The 21657-nt window shown below is 41.1% G+C and overlaps 1 protein-coding gene across 6 annotated transcripts in view; it reads right to left on the minus strand.

Moving 5' to 3' along the window:
* The window catches only part of Esrrg (estrogen related receptor gamma), a 606145-nt gene that overhangs the window by 173439 nt on the left and 411049 nt on the right, over window positions 1–21657 (minus strand). For all 6 annotated transcript variants that reach the window (XM_045139537.1, XM_004671998.2, XM_045139528.1 and 3 more), the window contains one exon: window positions 17285–17700. In XM_045139537.1, the coding sequence (XP_044995472.1) occupies window positions 17285–17687 (403 nt within the window). In that variant the 5' untranslated portion in view covers window positions 17688–17700. The remainder of the gene's footprint in view (window positions 1–17284; window positions 17701–21657) is intronic.

Consider the following 21657-nt stretch of genomic DNA (forward strand, 5'->3'; position numbering starts at 1 on the left):
ATCAAAATAAACCCTTTCTTCTCATAAACTATTTTTGGTCAAGTGCTTTATCTAAGAAATGAGAAGGTAACTATAGCACTGTCTTTTTTAAAAAGTTTATGGTTTGGGAGATGGTCAGTGGGCACTTGTCAGAAGCATGAGGTCCTAAAATGGTCTGCAATTACCTGAGTTGAATTTCCCAGGACCCATATAAACAGGTAGGAATGGCCATGTACATCTGCAACCTTAGTTCTATAGGCAGCAGAGACAAGAGAAACAATGGGGCTCAGGAAAGAGACAGCCTCAATGAAATCCCCACATAAACAATGAAGAAAGGACACTTGATATTCTCTTCTGGCCTCTGAGTGCATGCAAGCACACATATACACATATACATACATATGCATAGAACACACACACACACACACACACACACACACACACACACACAATACCAGACATATTCAAATGCAAAAGAAGTATTTAAAAATGTAAAACATACTTTTTGGTAAAATTAACAAATGTTTACCAAGTCTAATGTGTCCATTGACTTTTTGGACAGAAAATGTTCCTATAGGTAAACTTCACAGAGACTATCACAAATGGATGCAGTGAGACCCTGTGACACCTGTTGAGGCATCTGGATCATATACTTTGTGACAAAATCAGCTTGTTTAAGGCAGAGTTTGAAGGACAAAGATTTTCCTTGTAACTGAAGAAGGGAAAGGCCAGCAAAACTTTTCCTAAGTCTGTCGTTAAATGCCTGAATTGTGGAATGCATTCAATGTGCCCAGATAGACAGAAACAATATGCTGGTACCACAGTGTTTCTCCATGATCAAGTTTAGCCACTGAACAAACATCTGTGTGCCCTAACATTAATACAGGTTGATTTCATGTGATGGGTCAAGGTCTAAGCTTGGGAGCATCACAATAGTATAAAAAACAACCTTCATGCTATGTGCATCAGGTGTGTGTGAAACACAAACGGATTTTGTGTTTTGATTTTGGTCTCATTCCCATCTCATCGTGTATAAGAAATACTGAAAACAAAAGCCCTAGCTAGGCACGGTGGTGTGCACCTTTAGTCCCCCATTCAGAAGACTGAAGGTGTGAGTAAGGCTGTTAGTGTGAGGACAGCCGGGACTTCAGAGTGAATGAAGCCCTGCCTCATGAGCATGCATACGCACACGCATGACACACATTCCCCCCACACACAGATCATTATTGGTGAAGGACATAGCCCAGTGGTCTGTCAATTTTCTAACATAAAGAGGCCCTGAGTTCAATCACTAAAACACAACCAAAGTAAAACTTTCCAACCCCCAGTCAAAAATATTTCTGGTCCTTAACATTTCAGATAACTGAATTCCAGCCTGTGTTGGCCTACAGAACTCCTGTTTGACAGGGCACAGTTGCTCTTGGAAATGGAGGCTGTTAGGGAGAGCAATACAACACATCACTTACCAGCTAAAATAGATAAAATGCCAACACATTCTGGTTCCACCGCTTGAGGTGTGACCACCGAGAATGCTTTCAAATCTGAAGTTCTTTCCTCGTGAATGAAGTGGGGATGAGTAATAGCCAGTGTGTGATGCCCAGCAGGGCCCGGTGAGGACCACCTGTAGTACCCGCTTCTCAGGAGTACAAAGCAGGCGCTCTTGCTTGAAGGTACCAGTTCATCCCCAGCAGCGCAATGAGACCCTATCTCAAAAGAATGAGTAGGACTGCTTGCAATGCAATCTTCCAAACACAAAGTGGTCTGGATATCCATGGCTTCACAGCACCTAGCAGTACCTACACAAGAACTTCATAAACAGGCAGAAAAAATGATGACATCAAGACAAAAGAGAAAATAATTGAGAACGGGGAGGAGATATGATGGAGGGTTCATTTTGAGGGGGAATCTGGGAGTGAGGAGGGAATTATGGTTTACTGTCTATAATCATGGTTGCTTTAAAAAAAAAGTTATTTTTTAAAAGTAAAAAGGTATCTAGACAAAGGGCATTGTTTAAGACCCCCAATCCCAGGTTGGGTGTGCAACTCAGTGTCAGAGACCTTCACTAGCAAACAGGAGACCCGGGGTTCTGTCCATCCACCCCAAAGCACATAAGTGGTTTAAGAGGTGAATCACCAAGTGCTAGTTCTCAGCATGCATGTAAAATAAAGATAAACAAATGGGGGAGTGAGTTGAGTGGTTGTCCCATTAAGTGTTGGCCAAACTTGAAATGGTTCCGCATGCAGAACACAGTCTAAGGGCCAATAAGCACAGGAGAGTACAGTGACAGAGGAAGAGCAAGAACATTCCTGAGAGGAGATGCCTTGGAAACAGTGAAGTTGTTTGAGATGTTAAGAAGCTAAAGCACAGGATACTAGGCTACAGTCTTTCCTTTGAGGACCCTTGTACAATTCTTTGTGATATTCATCAAATGGTAACTATTTAAATAATGAGCACAGAAGTGGTCATGGAGAGAGTGGATTTGGGACACACTTTCAGATTCACTTGTAAGGGTTTTGCAGAAGTTACACTCTGAACACCAAGCCAATCAAGATTCCTTTGTCTAACTTTTTTATTCTCATTCTAGTATGACTCAGAGATTTATTTATAAACATATTATAATATGAATTATTTTTATAACCTTGATAACATAAACCAAAAGAAATCCAGTTTTGAGTCTAAAGAATATGTCTGAAAAAAAAAAAATAAGGAGTAAGCCAGACATGGTGATGTACTTCATTAATCCCAGCACTCATGAGGCATAGATAGGAGGAGGATCACTGTGAGTTCAAGGCCAGCTTAGACTACATAGTGAATGCCAAGTCAGCCTGGGCTAGATCAAGACCTTATCTCAAAAATAAAAACAAAAACAAAAACAAAATAATCTAAATATTTTCCCCCTTTCTTTCTTATATTTATCATACAAAAAGGAAAAGGAAATGAAAACATCAATTGTGAGCTGTCTGCTGCTATGATTACAAAGTTAACCACCATGCTCATTTTAAAACAGGAGAGAGCCAATGGCTTAGTGGAGGCTGATGCCATAGTGTTGTCCTGAGTTTGAGGCTCTGTCCCAAACAAAACAAGGCAAAATACTGATCAATCAACCAACCAAACAAACAAATCATAAAACAGAAGAAATACGTCTGTTTTCTAAAACTGAGATTTAGTCTGTAAATGGATTCCTATTGAATGAAGAGACACACTTTCTTGGTCTAACCTACAGACCACACAAGGTGGGGAATCTACAGCCATGAATGACCCCCAGGGGACTGAGTCAAAATCCAACAAGGACTGTAGAGCTGAACTCAAGCTTTGCACTCAAGGATTTCTAGAAGTGAATGAGAAGACACCCGGTGTTCCTTAGACTTAGGCTTGACTGTCTCCTTCTAAACACCCTTACTATTGTCTAAACTTAGCTTTTGTACTAGTAATTGCCCACTCTTATTACATTTTAACAACTTAATGGAAATATTTACTCTATGGACTACAACCTCTCAAGAACAATTCATTCTGAATTTATCCAAGGCTTTAGAAATCTCTTAAAATGTGCAGGGCAGTGTACTGTGCAGGTTTGGGGTGCAGTTTGTGGGTTTGGTTTAGAAGATTACCTCCTAAGTTCTCCTTCTAGAAGATATGGTAATATAGTCATGGTAGCAGTTACTACATTGGGATCTTCAAATAATTCAGGTAATAAAAACACTTTAAAGATATGGAAGGGGAGGGGAAGGGAGGGAAAGGAAAGCAAAGGGGAAGGAGAAAGAAAGGGGAAGGAATAGGGGAACAGAAAGGAAGGGAAAGGGGAATTGAAAGGAAGGGGAAGAGGAAAGAAAGGGGAGAAGTCAAAGAGAAGAAAAAAGAAGAGGAGAGGAGAGAAGAGGGGAGGAAAGAAGAGGGGAGGAGAGGGGAGGGGAGGGGAGGGAAGGGAAGGGAAAAAGAGAAAAGGGGGAAAGAGAAAGGGTAAGAGGAAGGTAAGGTAAATGGAAGAGAAGTAAAGTAAGAGAAACGAAGGGGTAGGGAAGAGAAGGAAAGAGAGGGAATAAGGAAGGGAAAAGGAAAGAAAGGGAGATGAGGGAAGAGGAAATGCAATGAGAAAGAAAAGGAGAAGCAAAGAGAAAGGAAGCAAAGGGACCAAATGGTAACTGGAAGAAGGGGAACTGGAGAGAAGGAGAAAGGGAGTAGGGAAGTAAAGGGGAAAAACAGAAAGGGGAGAGGCAGGGAAGGGAAGGAAAAATAAAAGAAATGGGGAAAAAAAGACAAACATTGTATTTTGGTTTCATTCTTCTAAGGTATCTAGAATAGAAAGCTCACAGAGTCAGCGATCTGAACACGGCTGCCAGGGCTGCTCAGTGAGTGTAAATGTGCACTGTCACAAGGAAGATCCGAAGATCTGCTTGTAAACAGAGTTAACACTAACCTCCTACACAACTTAGTAGCTAAGATGACCAATTTTTTGTATTTTTTAAGCACTCCATGGCCCAGCATACATTTAGCATGTACAAAACCCTGGGTTGATTCTTCAGCCCTAAATATTTTTTAAAATGTGTAACTGTAAGCACTGTATAAAAATGTATAAAGTATAAGCACTGTAATTATTCATCAGAACCCTTTCCTAATTTTGCTTCTATGTGAAATTCTAAAATTCCATAGGCTCTAATGCCTAGGCCACAATCATAAACTCCTGGCAAAGTAGAAGAATGCAGCTGCTGACAAGGGAAGTGGTGTATATTGTAATTTTGAAATGGAATCTAGGTTCACTGAGTAATATACAGAAAACTGTACTGCAGTTCTGGGGTGTACTAAGAAAACAAAATTCCGTCCCATGCCTTTGAACCCATCCCATCAAGTTTTCCTCACAGGAGAGCTCAAACTTTCTTATTCATGTATTTAGTATTCATTCATTATGTATTTATTCATTTTTGTGTTGAGGATGGGACCCACAGCCTCAGGCACAGGAGACCACCACTCTATCTCTGAGCTGAACTCCCAGTCTTCTAATCCTGTGTTTTGATTTTTTTATAAGACATGTGTTTCCTTACCTCTGGATTGTGTGAAATGTATTAACCCATATATTCTAACACCCACTTATCAAAATCTCACCACACTGATAACATCTGACGACTTCTCATCACTTTTAACTTTTCATGTTTTCTACTTTAGGATAAACATTCTCATCTACTGTAACTGGATTTATCCACAATAATTTATGTTAAGCTTAACTGAGGGAAGGGCAACACTATGAAATTATATAAAAGCATGCATTTGGGAAAACAATGTATGAAGTATTATTCCTACCATTTTTTTTCCTCAAGAATGGGGATAGTCTAACAAGGTGTAATTTGTCATGACAAAGCCAGGAATGATGAGGTGAAGCAGGAGACTAGCTGCAAATCTGTGGTCAAGCTTGGTTACATAGCAAAACCTTGTAACAAAAAAATAATAAAAATAAATAAATAATAATGTTAAACAAAATAAATAAAACAAAGAAACTGGCAGGAACTAGTGCAAGTTTCTGTGCTGCATAGGGTGAGGGTTGAGGCAAGAACATCACAGCAAATACAAGATCGTATGTCAAAAAGACAAGTGATGATAATAATAAAGTGTACTGTCTCTTTAAAAACACAAAAAGACTTGGTCAGAATTCAGAGAGGGCAGGAAAGAAGGCAATCAGGACAAGGACAGAGCAACTGGCTCCTTGTTTACCATGCAATCCAGAACCAGGATCAGACAACACTGATCTTGGGGTCCTGTGCTTACAGGAAAGTCCAGTCAACTGTATGCAAAACACAGGCATTCTCCATTTCCTAAGGAGACTTATTACAGGGTAAAAATCTTCCTGAAATCCTGGGAAGACTAAGGCTTTTTCAGGAGAATCTGAACTGACCCAGGAAGTCCCTGAGCAAAAGCAAGCTTCCTGCTGGGCACACACCAACTAACAGCTCCTCGAGGAGAGAGACTGTAGACAGGGACAGGTTACAGAATTATCAACAATATTCTTAGAGGAAAGAGTAGGGGGAGGGCTACTGAAGGAGGATAGGAGGAAGGTAGCTTCTTTTTATTTCCTTTTTTTTTTTTTGGTAGTGTCAGATTGAGGCTCAAAGAGAACCATGAGATGCCATCACCAAGCTGGAACGCTTGTACTGTAGGGATGGCATAGTGGTTAAGGCACTTGCCTGCAAAGTCAAAGGAGCCAGGTTCAATTCCCCAGGACCTATGTAAGCTAGATGAACAAGGTGGCTCATGCAACAGGAATTTGTTTTCAGTCGCTGAAGGCCCTGGTGTGCCCATTTTCTCTTTCTCTCAAAAATAAAATAAATAAAATAACATATAAATTAAAAAAGCAAGTAAAATAAAAATAAATTTTAAAATAGAACACAAGCCTGATTGAGACTCATCTCCAGAGCCCCCTGCTGCCCAGGCCAGCACCACCTAGGCAGACTGCCAGGACAGGCTGGCCCAGGGGTCCACCCTCAATTCACCAACCAATCGGATCCGCCCCTTGCCTATAAAGGCCCCTGTCTCCCCCTGTTGTAAACTCTGCCCAGTTCCTCTGCCTGGCTTGCCTGCCAGGATACATGGAGTATGGTTTCCCTCTCTGCCAGGTTGAAGCAGGTCAGGAGCAGAAAAGTGTTTCTGGCTTGGATGGCTTTTCTGCTTGTCTCTGCTCTATAGCTTGAGGTAGCTTCTCACTTTGATTAAATGCATGATTTTCCTCCAGTTTCTGAATCTACCATGGGCGTATTTTTCTTAGAGTGTGTATCTTAACACCACAATTTGTGATTTCCACTTAAAAAACCTAATAATTCATAAATTATTCTTCTTGAGTCTGTCTTTATTAAAGGCAAGACAGAACCCAAAACTGGGGTTCACAAATTCTGGGAGACCCCTCCTGAGCCCCTAAATCCTGCATCACTACCATTGCACAAAGAATCAGTGGAACCAGTAACGGGGTGGCCGAGGGTTCTGGTGGGCAGGAGCAGAGATGTTATCACCTGCAAAGATGGAAGTTTGCAACCCCAGTGGCTGCCCTGCACTATATGAATTCCCTGGACTTGGGCTCAGTCAAACCAGAGCCAAATGTGGTGGTGCCTACCTGTAATTCCAGTGCTCAGGAGGCTAAGGCAGGAGGATTGCAAGTTTCAGAGTAGCCTGGACTAAATATCAAAACTGTTTCCCCACAGAGGGATCGTAGAGATGATCATGAGTGCTGCTTCCACACTGAACCAGATAGCGAGTGCCAGGCTGCAGGAGACAGACCCTGAGGGAACTCAGCACCCACCCCAGCAGAGATCCAGAGGCTCCTAAGAGCTCATCGCTTTAGTAGATTTAAAACTCACCCACCACTGCTCAGGGAATTTTTCAGAAGAGGGGGCAGAAAGATTGTAAGAGCCATAGTTTAAGACATCTTGCCCAGAGGCATTCCCTACTCCCAAAATAACTGACTGCTGCACCCCACAATGCTTAACCCACAATCCCATGGGAAATACCTGTAACCCTGCTGAGAAGCATCCCCAATGGAATGAGGACAGGGACAATGGAAAAGAGGGTACCAACACATGATGTATTCATATGAAATATGTTAATAATAATAAGTGGAAAAGAAAGAAATAAGAAATTTAATAAAACTTCTAATTAAGAATGAATATAAGAGAGTAGTATGCAAGAGTAAATGAGTCTCTATCCACCTAACTAAACTTCCTTTCTTATTTTTCCCCCTCAAGGGTCTCACTCTAGCCCAGGCTAACAAGGAAACACACTCTGTAGCCCCAGACTGGTCTCAAACTCACAGCAATCCCCCTACTTCAGTCCCCCAGGTGCTGGGATTAAAGGTACAAAGGCATGCACTATAAAGCTCTGTCTTCCTATTTTAAGAAGTGTCATATTTGGCTGGAGAGATAGCTTAGCATTTAAGAGCCTGCCTTTGAAGCCTAAGGACCCCAGTTCGAGGCTCGATTCCCCAGAACCGAAGCTTGTCAGATGCACAAGGGGACACACGTATCTAGAGTTATTTGCAGTGGCTGGAGGCCCTGGAGCACCCATTCTCTCTCTCTCTGCCTCTTTCTTTCTCTGTCTGTTGCTCTCAAATAAATAAATAAAAACAAAAAGAAAATGTTTTTTTTTTTATTAAGTAATATATTTGTCTGGCCTAGAATGCCCAGAAATCCTCCTGTCTCAGACTCCCAAATATAGGGACTAGAAACAAGCCATCATGCGTGGCTAGTAACAAATTCTTCTTAATCAAATGTCCTTTATGGGGCTGGAGAAATGCCTTAGCAGTTAAGGCACTTGCCTGTGAGGTCAAAGAACCTGGGTTCAATTCCCCAGTACCCATGCAAGCCAGATTTACAAGACATATGGTGCATATGTCTGGAGTTTGTTTGCAGCAGTTAAAGGCCCTGGGGCACCAGTTATTTCTCTCTCTCTCTTAAATAAATAAATAAATAAAAACTCTGTTTCAAAAACCATAATAACCAAACATAGTTTCTGATTAAATGTGCATATATAAAGATAATTTATCTCCAAATAGCTTCCTTATTTTTCTACACTCTGTAGCATGAGTCATCTCATAAGAGAACTGATAGAATACTTCCACTGCACATGTTGAAGAGTTTCAGCTGAGTGTTAAGGTAAAACTAAGTTTAAAAAAAATCACTGAAGTTGGGGGCTAGTGAGGTGGCTCAGCTGTTAAAAGTGGTTGCTTACAAAGCCTGATGGCCCAGGTTCAGCTCCCCATTACCCATGTAAAACCAGATACACAATGTGACACATGCATCTGGAATAACAATCTCTTTAATCAATATTTCCTGACAATGGATAATGGAGTATTATGGTCTAGAACTTAGCTAAAGTATTATCACCAGGCCAAATCCATCCCAAATCTAAAATGGTTTTAGATTTAAAACACTTAAAAAATAAAAGCAGACAATGACGATGTACCCAACAGATCTTTATATATTTAACATCCAAGAATAATTAAGCTCACTTTACTATCTAGTCTATCACTTGCAACAGGCTGTTGACCAGCACTATTTCAACAACCTAAGTCATGTGACCACCTTGACTGTTTGCTGAAAGTCAGAGCAAGCAATAACAATGCCAACTCTACTTACCCCAAGAAATAGCTTCACTGAGTCAAAACCAAGAAAATTATCCTTTTTAGTATATCCATTCATATAATATATCTTTTCCAAACAAATTGTTTACAAAACTAGTTTTTGCTATTTAAATAAACCCTAGACCTAATGAGTAAAATCTCAAGAGTAAAATACTGTTTACCATTTTTGCTTGCAGCATGAACACAATTCAAAACAAATCACAGAAAATTAACATTAAATGCAAGAAAATCTAGAATCAATGAGACATACAACAAAGGCAAGTTCTGTGTTAAAGGGAATGAATTACAGGCAACATCCCTTTTGAAAATCCTCCTTTTGAAAAACTTCTATATTTCAATGTGCATTCAAGCTGATAATCACTGAGATGCATCAAGTCAAGTTAGATGTTTCTGTATTATTTTGGATTTTAATTGTAAAACATAATAGAGTGTTAAGTTTGACATTTGCTATAAAGTGGTATAATTATTTCCTCTAAGCACTATTCAAGTCAGAAGTATCTTGTTACTTTCATTTGGAAGCTTCATCGAATGTACAGACTCTCTCCATGTGGATTATTTTCTCTACTGCTTCCAACATTCTGTTGTAAGTCCGTGTTTAATAGCACATGAAGGCAGCAACAACATCACGTCCAGGAAGGAGTCTCCAGGACCATACTGCTGGCTCCAGAAAAGAGCCACGGTATAAAATAATTCCCAGAGAAGAAAGCAGTGGGAGCACCAGCCCAGGATCTTTGGACTGACTTGTCTGTAGGCGCACAGCTCCCAGACCAGTGTCTACTATTCGCTACGCCATGTTTGCAGTAAGGTTAGGGTTCTCAGCACTGACTCCTGAGAAGCAGACATGAAAAGGGCTCAGGCCAAGATTTGGGTCTGATATTCTGAAAATCCAAAATCCAGGCTACAACATGTGTCTTTTTAAAAATCCTATGTTATATATTTTTAATTCTTTAAAAATCTTAAATAATCCTCCTTCTTTTCCTCTCTCTTCTTTTGTTTTTCTTTTCTTCTTATTGTTTCTTAATGTTAAGGTTTAAATTAGGTCTTTCTTGCTATGCAACTCAGGCTGGCTTTGAATTTTTGATCCTCCTGCCTCAGTTTTCTGAGTGTGAGATAACCACACCACACCACACTTGCCTGCTGTGTGTGTGTGTGTGTGTGTGTGTTGCTACGAATTGAACACAAAGCCTCACACAAGCTATGCAAGCTTTCTGTCACTGAGCTGTATACACCTTCAGCTCCCAAATGCTATTTGTTTCCTCTTTTGAAATGTGTGTGAAAGAATGTCTATTTCTAGCTCTTGAATAAACAGTTGGAATGGCTATAATAGCTACACAAAGAAGAGCATGTATAAAAATTTATTTTCCTTATCTAATATTGGAATAAAACATCAAGGTCCTAGTGTTTTTTATATTAGCAAATAAAACATGTATTGACCTTCTTTGAGTATTAATATGTTTTCCTTTGTCTGCTTCCTCAACAAGAGCCCAGAGAGGGCTGGAGAGAAGGCTTAGTGGTTAAGATGCTTGCCTGCAAGACTTAAGGACCCAGGTTCATCTCTCTAGTACCCATATAAGCCAGATACACATGGCGGTGCATGCATCTGAGTCCACTGGCAGTGGCTAGCAGTCCTGGTGTGCCTATTCTCTCCCTCTCTTTCTCACTCTTCTTCAAATAAAAATAAATAAAACATGTTAAAAATAGCTCAAAGAAAGATGCTAATATCAGGCTTAAAAAAAATCCTACTCATTTATTTCTGAACTGAGGCCAAAACTAGAATTAGGAAAACAGTTATGACATCATAGATCCTCAAATTAATATACCGACAAAATTACAGAGGAAACAAGGCAGCCATGAGCCAAATCAACTGATCTGGTACAAGCGTCAGAGTCTTCACGATTTTTTTTTAAGATATGCTTTAATTGCATGGGCTGCAGCTCAGAGGTAAAATACATGCTTAGCATCTGTATGGCTCTGAGCTTGATAACTGCCATTCTCAAACACAAAAATACCTTTAAGAACCTTAAATTTTGCCTATTTCTGGCCTTATTTAATAGTTCCTCAGCGACAACTTGGTTATAGTTAATGAACAGAACGTGCCTTTCTTATTGACACTCAGTGAAATCCATGATTAATCACCTTTCACCAGAGAAATGCCACACTCAGCTTTAGATAGGATAATTCTCATTATTTTTCTCAAGGTTCGCTATAGATAGAATTGCTTTTAGTTCTAAGTTTAAGAACTATTTTGCCCCTTTGTGTTTTTACTTTTATTTTGGAGATAATGTCTTTCTATGTGGCCTGAGCTTTCCTCGAATATGAAATTGTAGTATTATTTTTCCTGCCTCAACCTCTCAAGTCCTGGGATGACAAGTAAGAACCAACTTGCAAATATATTTGCAGAGCTAAAGAGATGCCTTAGCGGTTAAGGCACTGGGTTGTGAAGTCTAAGGACTTGTGTTCAGCCCTCCAGGTCCCATGTAATCCAGATGCACAGTGACACAATCACGCAAGGTTACACATGTGCACAAGAGGGCGCACACGTCTGGTGTCTGGATGCTGTGGCTAGAGGCCCTCGCACATCAATGCTCTCTCACTTTCTCTCTCTCACTATGTGTGTATATATGTATGTATGCATGTATATGCATATATGTGTGTATATGTGTATGTATGTAATTTAAATCTTTAAATTCATTTTATTTTCAATTCAAGAGTTGAACAAGACTTATCCACGAAATAGGATAAATTTCCTTGTCCAGACTTATAAGCTCGTTTTTGTTACACATTAAATAACCAATCCCAAAATGAATGGCTAGAGCAAGAAATAAAGATTCTTAAGAGGCATTACTGTCCACAAATACGCCTGTGGGTACACTTGTCCCTTAGCAATGCAAGGGACAAGATTCAAGCCCTGGTAAGGTGGGAGTGACACTTACATAATGACCTGACCATCAGGGCTGTGAGACGGTAGCCAGCAGGATTGGTTCTCAAGGGGACTTACGTAATCTCGGCTCACACCATGGAGAGTTTGCAGGGAGGGGAGGGAACACTAATATCTGTCAAAGACAATTTGCTCCATTGCTGCCTGGAGTCGTGAGCCCTCTACTCTGCACCTTCCTCACAGGCATCAGAGTGTGTGATGAGGGTCCATATGTCCAGGCTACTTCCTACATCTCTGGAGTTCAATCAATACCACTATTTGGCCACCAAAAGGTGGGGACGTTCCAATCCTCCTTACAATTACCGCCCTAATTATTACATTATACTTTCACGATTTAATCCCTTTATTTGCCTCACTGCCTCTTTGGGGCTAAGTAAGCACCACAGTGTGAAGCCTGATGATGCAGCTAGCAGGGTAGCCGGATGGAGTGTGGCCCAGCTGCCAGCTACATGTGAGCCAGGTGGGCAAGTCCAGAGTGCTCATCGGGGCACTGACATCTCTCTCTCCTGCTCAAAACCCTTGAAACCCAATCTCTGAGGTAGAGGGAAAGAGAGCTGTGGATATTAACACCAGGCAACACCGTAGGTCTTACTCTCCCGAGCTCTTGGTAGAGCCTGACTTCCTAAAGAAACACCATGCACAGAACACCAATCATCCCATCACAGTGACTACTGGGAACATAAGTACCACAGAGGTGTGGGCACCTAGTTTATAAATGCAACTAACTACCAGGAACTCTCTTCCCCAGATAGCTATTCTGTCTCTACACTATGTACTGAAGAATAGATTTTAATACTCCCAACCTATTTTTTTTAATATATTTCTTCAAAGCAAGAAACCTTTGCAGGAGGAATTGACCTCCTGTTATACCTGGGAAGGAACAAGTAAATAAATTAAACTTCCATAAAATATAGAGAAGATCCATAGCCGGCCAGCATGCTGCAGGACTCTGACTCACAGAAAGCTCTCTGAAAGCATTCATTGATCAGCGAAAATAGTTTTATTGTTGAAAACGTCTTGCTTTTATCAGCATGAGCAGTACTGATTTTTCTACCCCAAAATATTTGCTTATTTTAGTATATGTTATTAGATCCAAAGCTATATAAACTTAACAAAAAATACTGTCAGTTTGAATTTTATATCCTGTGTTGGGTTAAGGATTATAATGAGATCAGACAATGGTTGGTAAAACAAACCAAAAACGAGAAATGTGTTTTCATCCTGAAGTTTGGCAATATCAGTTATGAGGATGAACATTTTTTTTTTTTTACACATGCCCAAAAGAACACCTTTACCTACTTCATTGCTGTCGCCGAGGACTAAAACCAATGCCCTGTGTATGCTCAAAGTGTGCTGATCCACTGGTCTGCAGCCTCAGGCCCCTCTTGGGGCTTTGCATGTCATTTTATTTTTAAGCATTGTGCCAAGTAGTTATGAATATTAAAATCATAAAAAACAAGGGGCTGGAGAGATGGTGTAGAGGTTACGGCATTTACCTGTAAAGCCAAAGGACCCAGGTTCAATTCCCCAGGACCAACGTAAGCCAAATGCACAAAGGTTTGCATGCATCTGGAGTTCGTTTTCAGTGGCTGGAGGTCTTGGTGCACGTATTCTCTCCTTCTCTCACTCTCTACCTCTTTCTCTCTCTCAAATAGTTAAATAAAATATATTAAGGAAACAAGGAAAAAGTTTTTAAAAAGTAAAAAGAAATGACACAGGGGCGAGGAAGTTGGCTCAGTATTTACAGGATCTTGCTTACCAGCCTGTGGACCTGAGTTGGATCCTGCTGAGTGTAGACACAAGCCATTAGTCTGTCACCCTGAGTGCCTGTGACAGTGGGAAGTGGAGCCAGGAGAACCCCACAGTTTACAAGCAGCAGCAGTAGTGGCAAAACCAGGAAGGAAAACCCTACTTCAAAAGCAAGTGGGAAGAGGCTGAACACCACAGTGCTGTCTGCTGCCCTCCACAATGCCCCATGACATTCACGTGCCCAAAGACACTTCACTCGCTCACACACACACAACTAACTAATACAAAATAAAATGATTAGATTGCTGCAGGACTTTTGAAAGGAAATGTTAATAATACAGTCACACAAGCCAGAAAACATGAAGATATAGGTATTAAATGTTAATTCATGAACAGTATTCACCACCTCAGTTCTGTGTACTTGACTGAAATGTATCCAATACTATGGAAATGCTCACACTATTACATAAAAGTTATTATGTTTTACAAGCTGAACACATTTTTTTTAGCATTTTTTCTGTGTATACAGTAAACTTAGAGCCTCAAGCATGGTGCACATGTGCTCTAGAACAGGGCTTGAAATCCACACCACAAAACTGTTCTGTTAGTAAACTAAAGATAAAGAAAGCTATGTTGTGGGCTGGAGATATGGCTTAGTGGTTAAGCGCTTGCCTGTGTAGCCTAAGGACCCCGGTTCGAGGCTCGGTTCCCCAGGTCCCACGTTAGCCAGATGCACAAGGGGGCGCACGCGTCTGGAGTTCCTTTGCAGAGGCTGGAAGCCCTGGCGCGCCCATTCTCTCTCTCTCCCTCTATCTGTCTTTCTCTCTCTGTCTGTCGCTCTCAAATAAATAAATTTAAAAAAAAAGAAAGCTATGTTGTAATGCACATGAATGGGAAAGGCTAGAGGTGAAGGAATGTGTAAGCATGCACTTAGCATGGAGCAAGGCTGTGGGTTCTATCCCAAGTAACAAAAATAAAACAAAACCAAAAGCAAGTAGGAGCAGGGGAAATGGTATCATCATCTACTGGACACCAAAATTGGCAGTACAAATGGCTTTGAGTAAATTTGAACTGCCCAATGCTTTTAATAGGGAAGGGTGGGGCTATGGTCTGTGTACATCAGGTGATCCAGAATCATTTTCTGCTAGAATAGTTAAAAGGTTTAGCGCTGGGCTGGAGGGATGGCTTAGACGTTAAGGCACTTGCCTGAGAAGCCTAAGGACCCAGGTTCAATTCTCCAGGTACCACATAAGCCAGATGCACATGGTGGTGGTGCATGCATTCGGGAGTGCTTTTGCACTGGCTAGAGGCCTTGGCTTGTCCATTCTTACTGTCTCTCTCTCTGTCTTAAATAAATAAATAAATAAATAAATAAATAAATAAATATTTTTTTATAGGATTAGAGCTTAACAAATAGAACCACTTGTGCACTTTACTAATCAATTAAGGGTCCAGACAAATTTATTTTATTTATGCCCACACTGGATCAGGAGATGACTGACTAGGTATCATTGGTAAATCAGGACCAACTTGAACCTGGGCAATGTTTCACAAACAAGATACCAGATCCACCTGGAGGGCTTGGTGAAATCCAAATAGCCACTCTCCACCAGAGAGCTTTACAGAGTTGACCTTTGATGCAATATAGGAATTTGCATCCCTAACACACTTCCTGGTGATGCTGATAGGGCTGGCCCAGCCCACACATTCTAAGACCACCATTGTGAATACAGAACAGTTCAGTGCAGTGGCTCTCTGCCTGGACGTTACATTGAGGATAATCTATGGAGCTACCAGAAGCCCCCTTCTCTGGCCACACATAAGAAAAGGTAATGACAAATTCTGGAATATTGGCTACAGTGTCAGAATTTTAAAACATTACTTTTGGAGAGGGGCTGGAGAGATGGCTCAGTAGTTGAAGGTGTGTCCTTGTAAATCTTGATTGCATGGCTTTAATTCTCTAGTACCTATGTAAAGCTGGATGCACAAAGTAGCATAGACATGTGAACATTTTTAGCATGATTATATTTCCCTGCCCCCTCTCAAATAAATATATAAAAATAGTTTTTAAAAACATAACTTTCAGGACTTGGGAGAAAGCTCAGCAGTTAAAAATATTTGCTTGCAAACCTTGTAGCCTGGGTTAGATTCCCCACCAGACACAAACATTTTGCAGGCATCTGGTGCTCACTTGCAGCAAATGGGTAACAGAGCCTGGGGTACCCCTGCGCAGACACACACAAGTGGATAACTAAACAAATGTTTGAGAAACATAAAAACTACTTTCCAGGAAATTCCTATGAGCTAGTAAGTCTCACAGGAACAGATACATGGGAAGATGACTTTTAATGCACAACAGGATGCTAAGGAGAGGTGTTTGGGGTCTGAAGGGTGTAGCTCAGTAGTGCAGCATGTGTATATTAGCATACAAGAGACCCTGGCTTCAGTCATCAGCACAAATAGATAGACAGCCAGCCAGCCAGACAGACAGACAGACAGATAGATGGTACACGTTTTGTGTGTAAACCATTAGCAGAATGGCTAGTATGCTAAAAGTCCTTAATAAATGATTATTTTATCCTCCCTCATGTTCTTCAAAAGAGTATCACAAAGGATCAAAAAAATTTCTAAAATCTAACTTTATGTCAGAAGATGTGTCAATAGGTTTTTAATATGAACTGAGCTCTATAGTTGGATATTACAAGCTTAAGTGAGTAGACAGATACAAGTCTTCATCACATTTTTCTAAGTTTTATATGGGAAATAATAACATTATGTCTAAATCTGGAAATCTGTGAAGATTTGGGTATGCATCATTTTTATTTGTTGAAGGTATATTTCATGCCTAAATCAATTTCATTGGCATAATTTAAATTTCTTTTAATACAAAACACACTCATAAAGGTAGAGAAAGTATATTCCACCATGGGCAAAGGAGGCTGAATCTATGATGAAATTTGTCTAGAGCAGTGCTTCTCAAAATGTGGTCCTTGGACCACAAAAACATCAGCTTTCTGAAGGAATTTATTGGGATATAAATTCTCAGAACCCCCTATTCGAGATCTAAAGAACTAGCAACTCCAGGTAGAGAACCCCAGTAACCCACATGTTAACAAGATTATCAGGAGTTTTGCTGTATGTTCAGGTTTAAGAATCACTTGCCTAGGGTATTTGTTTCTCCTGTGCATCTAAGAGAAGGGATGAAAATCATGATCAATCTGGTATGCTAGCTCAGTGGTTATAAATATGGCACTTGAGTTACATGCTCTCTGATGCTCTACTCAGATTCATTACATCCAAAGAGCTGATTAGTAAAAGGGGAATGGGGAGAATTTATTCCAGAATATTCCAGCATGAACTTTGATGTAATTGTACTTTCTACTTAAGATAGAATTATTTGTGTGACATGACATAAGAAAAAAAAAAAAAAACAAGGGAAGAGAAAACCACATCACATGCAGTTGGGCTTCGACAAGAAGTGGGGTGTTTCTAGGTCCAGCACTCACCTTGAATTGTCCTCTTGAAGAAAGCCTTACAGGCTTCACATGATGCCACCCCATAGTGGTACCCAGAGGCGATGTCACCACACACTAAGCACAGTCTCTTGGGCATTGAGTTGAGCATGTATTCACACTTGGTCTGGGGGTCCTCAACAATGGTGCTGGAGCAGTCATCATACAGTTTCCGGACAGGCCCACTACCTCCCAGGATAGGAGCAGAAGGGTAGAGAGGAGGTGAATCCAGTCCATTCTGATGGCCATTCATGGTTGAACTGTAGCTCCCACTGGCGTCAGAAGAGCCACCCGGACTATGGTGGTTGACGCTGTCCGTCAGGGAGGCTGGGCTGGAGGGTTCCGTCTTGATGAAGGACGAACAGCTAGAATCAATGTGTCGATCTTTGTTTGACATTCTGCAGAGAAGCCTAGGTGGAAGGAGACACAAACCGAGAGAGAGAGAGAGGACAGTGTCAAACAGAAGTAGACATGAAAACATGGAAGAAAAGTAGACAAATGAAAGGATGAGGAAAAAAGAAAGAAGAATTTGTATGTTAAAGATGTCGCTCCAGGAGTGCTTCCTAAGGGCTGGGGGACATCTCATCACTCACTCTCCAGTCAATATCTTGTGTTCTACACAAAGGTAATCAGCATGAGGGCCTGGTGGGGTTACATCAAAATGCCCAGACAAGCCATAAACAGTATCTAAAGGGTCCAATTGCTTGTGTTTTGCCTTTCTCTTGGACTGCTCTCAATATAAGCTGGCTTTTCGAACTCTAAATTTATCAGCAGAATGGTCGAGATTTGCATTTACCTACGCTCTGCATTCCCTTCCACATTCTGATGCTGCATTCATTTTATTATGAGTGGAATCAGACTTCTATTTTGAAGTCTGAACAGATGAAGCTCAGCTTTGTAATGGCTGTCTGTCAGCACGCTTCTATAAGCATAACTGTGTCTTTTATTGATCTGACTAAAACTCATGGGGAATATATCCTCAATCACTTTGTTTCTTTATTTGAATTGCTCCATTTCAGAGCCATTTAGCAATATATAAAGACACAGAGTATGAAATTCTAGCCACTACTTAAGGATTATTTCCTAGAGCTCTCAAAACTTTGTAAATGATCACCAACCCTGATTATAAATAAATACACGTGTGTATACGTCTTTTGGGGTGTGATTTGCCACTGCCTAAGAGAGTGCAAAACCCATCTGAATATCATTACTCCTATGAGCCAGCAAACTTGATGTTTCATATTCAAATAGGTAGCTAATTTTGTCCTGAAAAAAAAGGAATTTTGCAATGATCCTCTCCCTGCTTCCCTATCTTTTAGCATTCCACCTCATGAAAGAAATTGTGATGAAATACCTAGTGTCACAAAGTACGTATCTTGTCTAGAGAAAACACATCAGCCCTCTATCTTCGCTGGATCCAAAAATGAGCTGAGCCTCTGGAAAGGAAATCACATGCAAAGAAGAAATCATTTCTACATACTGCCTATTCCCTTGGCCACAGTGGAAAAACACCCTCTCAGAAAAGTTTCTAGGACATTACCGAAGTCCACTAGGAAGAGGTAAAACTGTTGAAAAAGGGACTTGGATAATTGCTTCCCTGTGGAAAGTGGATTTATGGGGGACCCCCATCATGTGATGGTCATTCTCTTGAATCTGGGGGAGTAATCACAGTGTAACTGAATGGATACAATTATCTCTTTCACTATAAATCTAATATTTGATCATTGCACAAATTTCATGCTCTCTCACACTCCCCCCGGTCCATTCGTTAAAAGGGAAGCTGCTCTGGCATGTCCTGGCAGTGACACTCTTTCGCCTCACTCTTCTAAGCAGGCAGTCTCATTTTCAAGCAAGAATACACCTCTTCAGAAAATAATAGTTCCTTTTAGAAACTGGGCTCTGCAGGAAGCACAGAGCCTGGAGGAAGCCACCCAAGATCTGCTTGCTTCAGCCCACCCACAAGGGCAGAGAAAGAAAAACAAAGAAAGAAACAGAAAAAAAAAAAAAAAAAAAACTATTCCCCTTGTCAGTCCTCACAACAGCGTCCTCTCCCTTCTGCATCTGCTGCCTTGTCCCCGTCATCACTGCTAATGAGCATGGTAATTAATAGATGGTTCTCCTTGTCCCCCTGACTGCACTCTGGGTGAAGCATTCTCCTCAAGTCAGCGTTTGAAAGAAAGCGGGTCGGCGCTGACTTACAACAGCCCTGTGAATCCCTTTTAATTTAAAGCTCTTACACCATCACTCCACTTATTACCTTATAATTACCAGACTGCTCACACATACATTACGATCTTCGACTGTAGTTAGAAGTTATTAGGCCACTAAACCATGGATGTTCCCCTTTCTTCTCTCTGGCACTGGGATTTCTCCTAGCTTTGACAATTAACTCTTTCATGATCTGCCTGCAAAGAACATAGCCACAAGAGCATTGCTCTGAGTTGCTCCATCACAAACCACACCCCATCTCCTCCAGGCTCAGGATCCACTGCCTAGCACCTCTCCTCTTCCTCTGTCACCTCTATGATCACCTTAGTCCCAGTTTTGTCCCTGCAGGCTTCTGCCTGTGGCACTTCTAGACTCAGACTCTTGAGTTAAGGAATGAGAACAAGCACCCCATTTATGAAGCAGGTACTTGCTAATTCACCCAGCTTGTATGTCTCCAAAATATACTGTTCAAGTCCGTGAGAAACTGGAAACATCCAGAAGCTCAGTCACTGCTTCAAGTAATGTGGAAGCACACATGGCACTTCAAGATACCCAGCTGCCTGGAAATTCTGTGGACCCAGAGTAGTGTCCTCCAGGTGGGGTCTGGCCACTTCAGCCATAAATGAAAGAGAAAAAATGGTTCCACTTTGTGGGTTGTGCATGGCTCTCTTCCGACATACACTGTTTTCTTAATAACTTCTCTCCAGCAGAAATACCAAAAAGGCTATCAGTTACCACATGCCTCTGGTGTTCCAGGCACTAAGCTTGATACCTCACCAATACTACCTCCTTCGATATCCAAGAATCACTGTCAGAGGTATATTTGTGAAACCAAGCTTCACATATTCCAAAGTGGACAAAAGACCATACAGCTGGGAACTTGTAGAGGTGGAACTTGAACTCATGGATAATTCCAATGTCCAGAGCAGAAATGTCTTGAAGTGAAAAACTTTTAATGAAATTTAGTGATTGAGCAACAACACAAATGAGCTGAGCTGAGCTGAGCTGAGCTGAGCCTGGTGGCATCCTTGACCCCAGCTCCCTGGCCCTGCAAAAGCAGGAGGACCAAAAATTCAAGGCTTGCTTGGGGAACACTGAATCCCAGACCAGTGTGGGCAGATTAGAGATGTGGTCTCAAAACAAAAGTACAAAATAAAATGGTTGGGGACAGGGTGTTTGTATGTATGCTCAAGGATCTGAGTTCAATTCCCAGTACAGCTAACTAAATGTGAAACTAAAAAGAAGCTTGGGAGGAAGATCGAGATGGCACCCACAGTGACTTCTGGCTTTGCATCGTCAGCAGTTCCCCACCACTACTTTCTGGTAAATCAAAAGGGGCTCCTGTGGCTACCTGGCCACTAGTCTGCCCTGTTGAGTCATCTGTCCACTGTTTGCAGTGATACTTTAGCAGAATCTCAGAAGGAACACTTTTGTCAAGGCTGAGAGATGGCTCAGAAGGTAAAATACTTGTCATACAAGCATGGAGACCTGAGCTACAATCCCCTGATCCCACACAAAGCCCAACATATAGCTTGTATCTGTAACCTCGGTGGTCTTATGGCAAGGAGGGAGATGGAGACAGGAGAACTGTGGAAGCTTGTAGAACAGCCAGTCTGGATTATCCAGCAGCAAACAACAGACATTGCTCAAATGGTGCAAGGTGAGGACTGTCAGCCCTGGTTGTCCTCTGTCCTCCACATGCACTGTATCAGTGTGTATGATGTGTGTGCACATACACACACAAAAATGGCATGACTCCTCATTCCTACTTAGCTCAGTACACTGAAACACTTCTTAGCCACCGTTACATTATCACCTAAAACTGCAGCGAGCCTGAATCCTCTCGGCCCCTGTCTCTGAAATGCTACAGCTCGATTATTCAAGCCTGAAATATTCACAACTATCTATAAATTCAATTGTCAGCTGGTGGGTTTTATTCTAGACTTCACTTCAATCTAAAATTAGAGGCACTAAAATTCACATTAACTCTAAGAGGAATGTAGTGAATAAGACTTTATTTCAAAAGAACACCTTTTTGTCAGAAAGAGCCATATTCAAGCTGATGGCTTTATCTGGAGTCAAAGAGAATAAGCCCAATTCCACATTGTGCTGTTAATGCAGAAATTTTAGGTCACATTGGATTAATAAAAACTAAATTT

The sequence above is a fragment of the Jaculus jaculus genome, chromosome 1, assembly GCF_020740685.1.
Source record: "Jaculus jaculus isolate mJacJac1 chromosome 1, mJacJac1.mat.Y.cur, whole genome shotgun sequence".
Classification (NCBI taxonomy): domain Eukaryota; kingdom Metazoa; phylum Chordata; class Mammalia; order Rodentia; family Dipodidae; genus Jaculus; species Jaculus jaculus.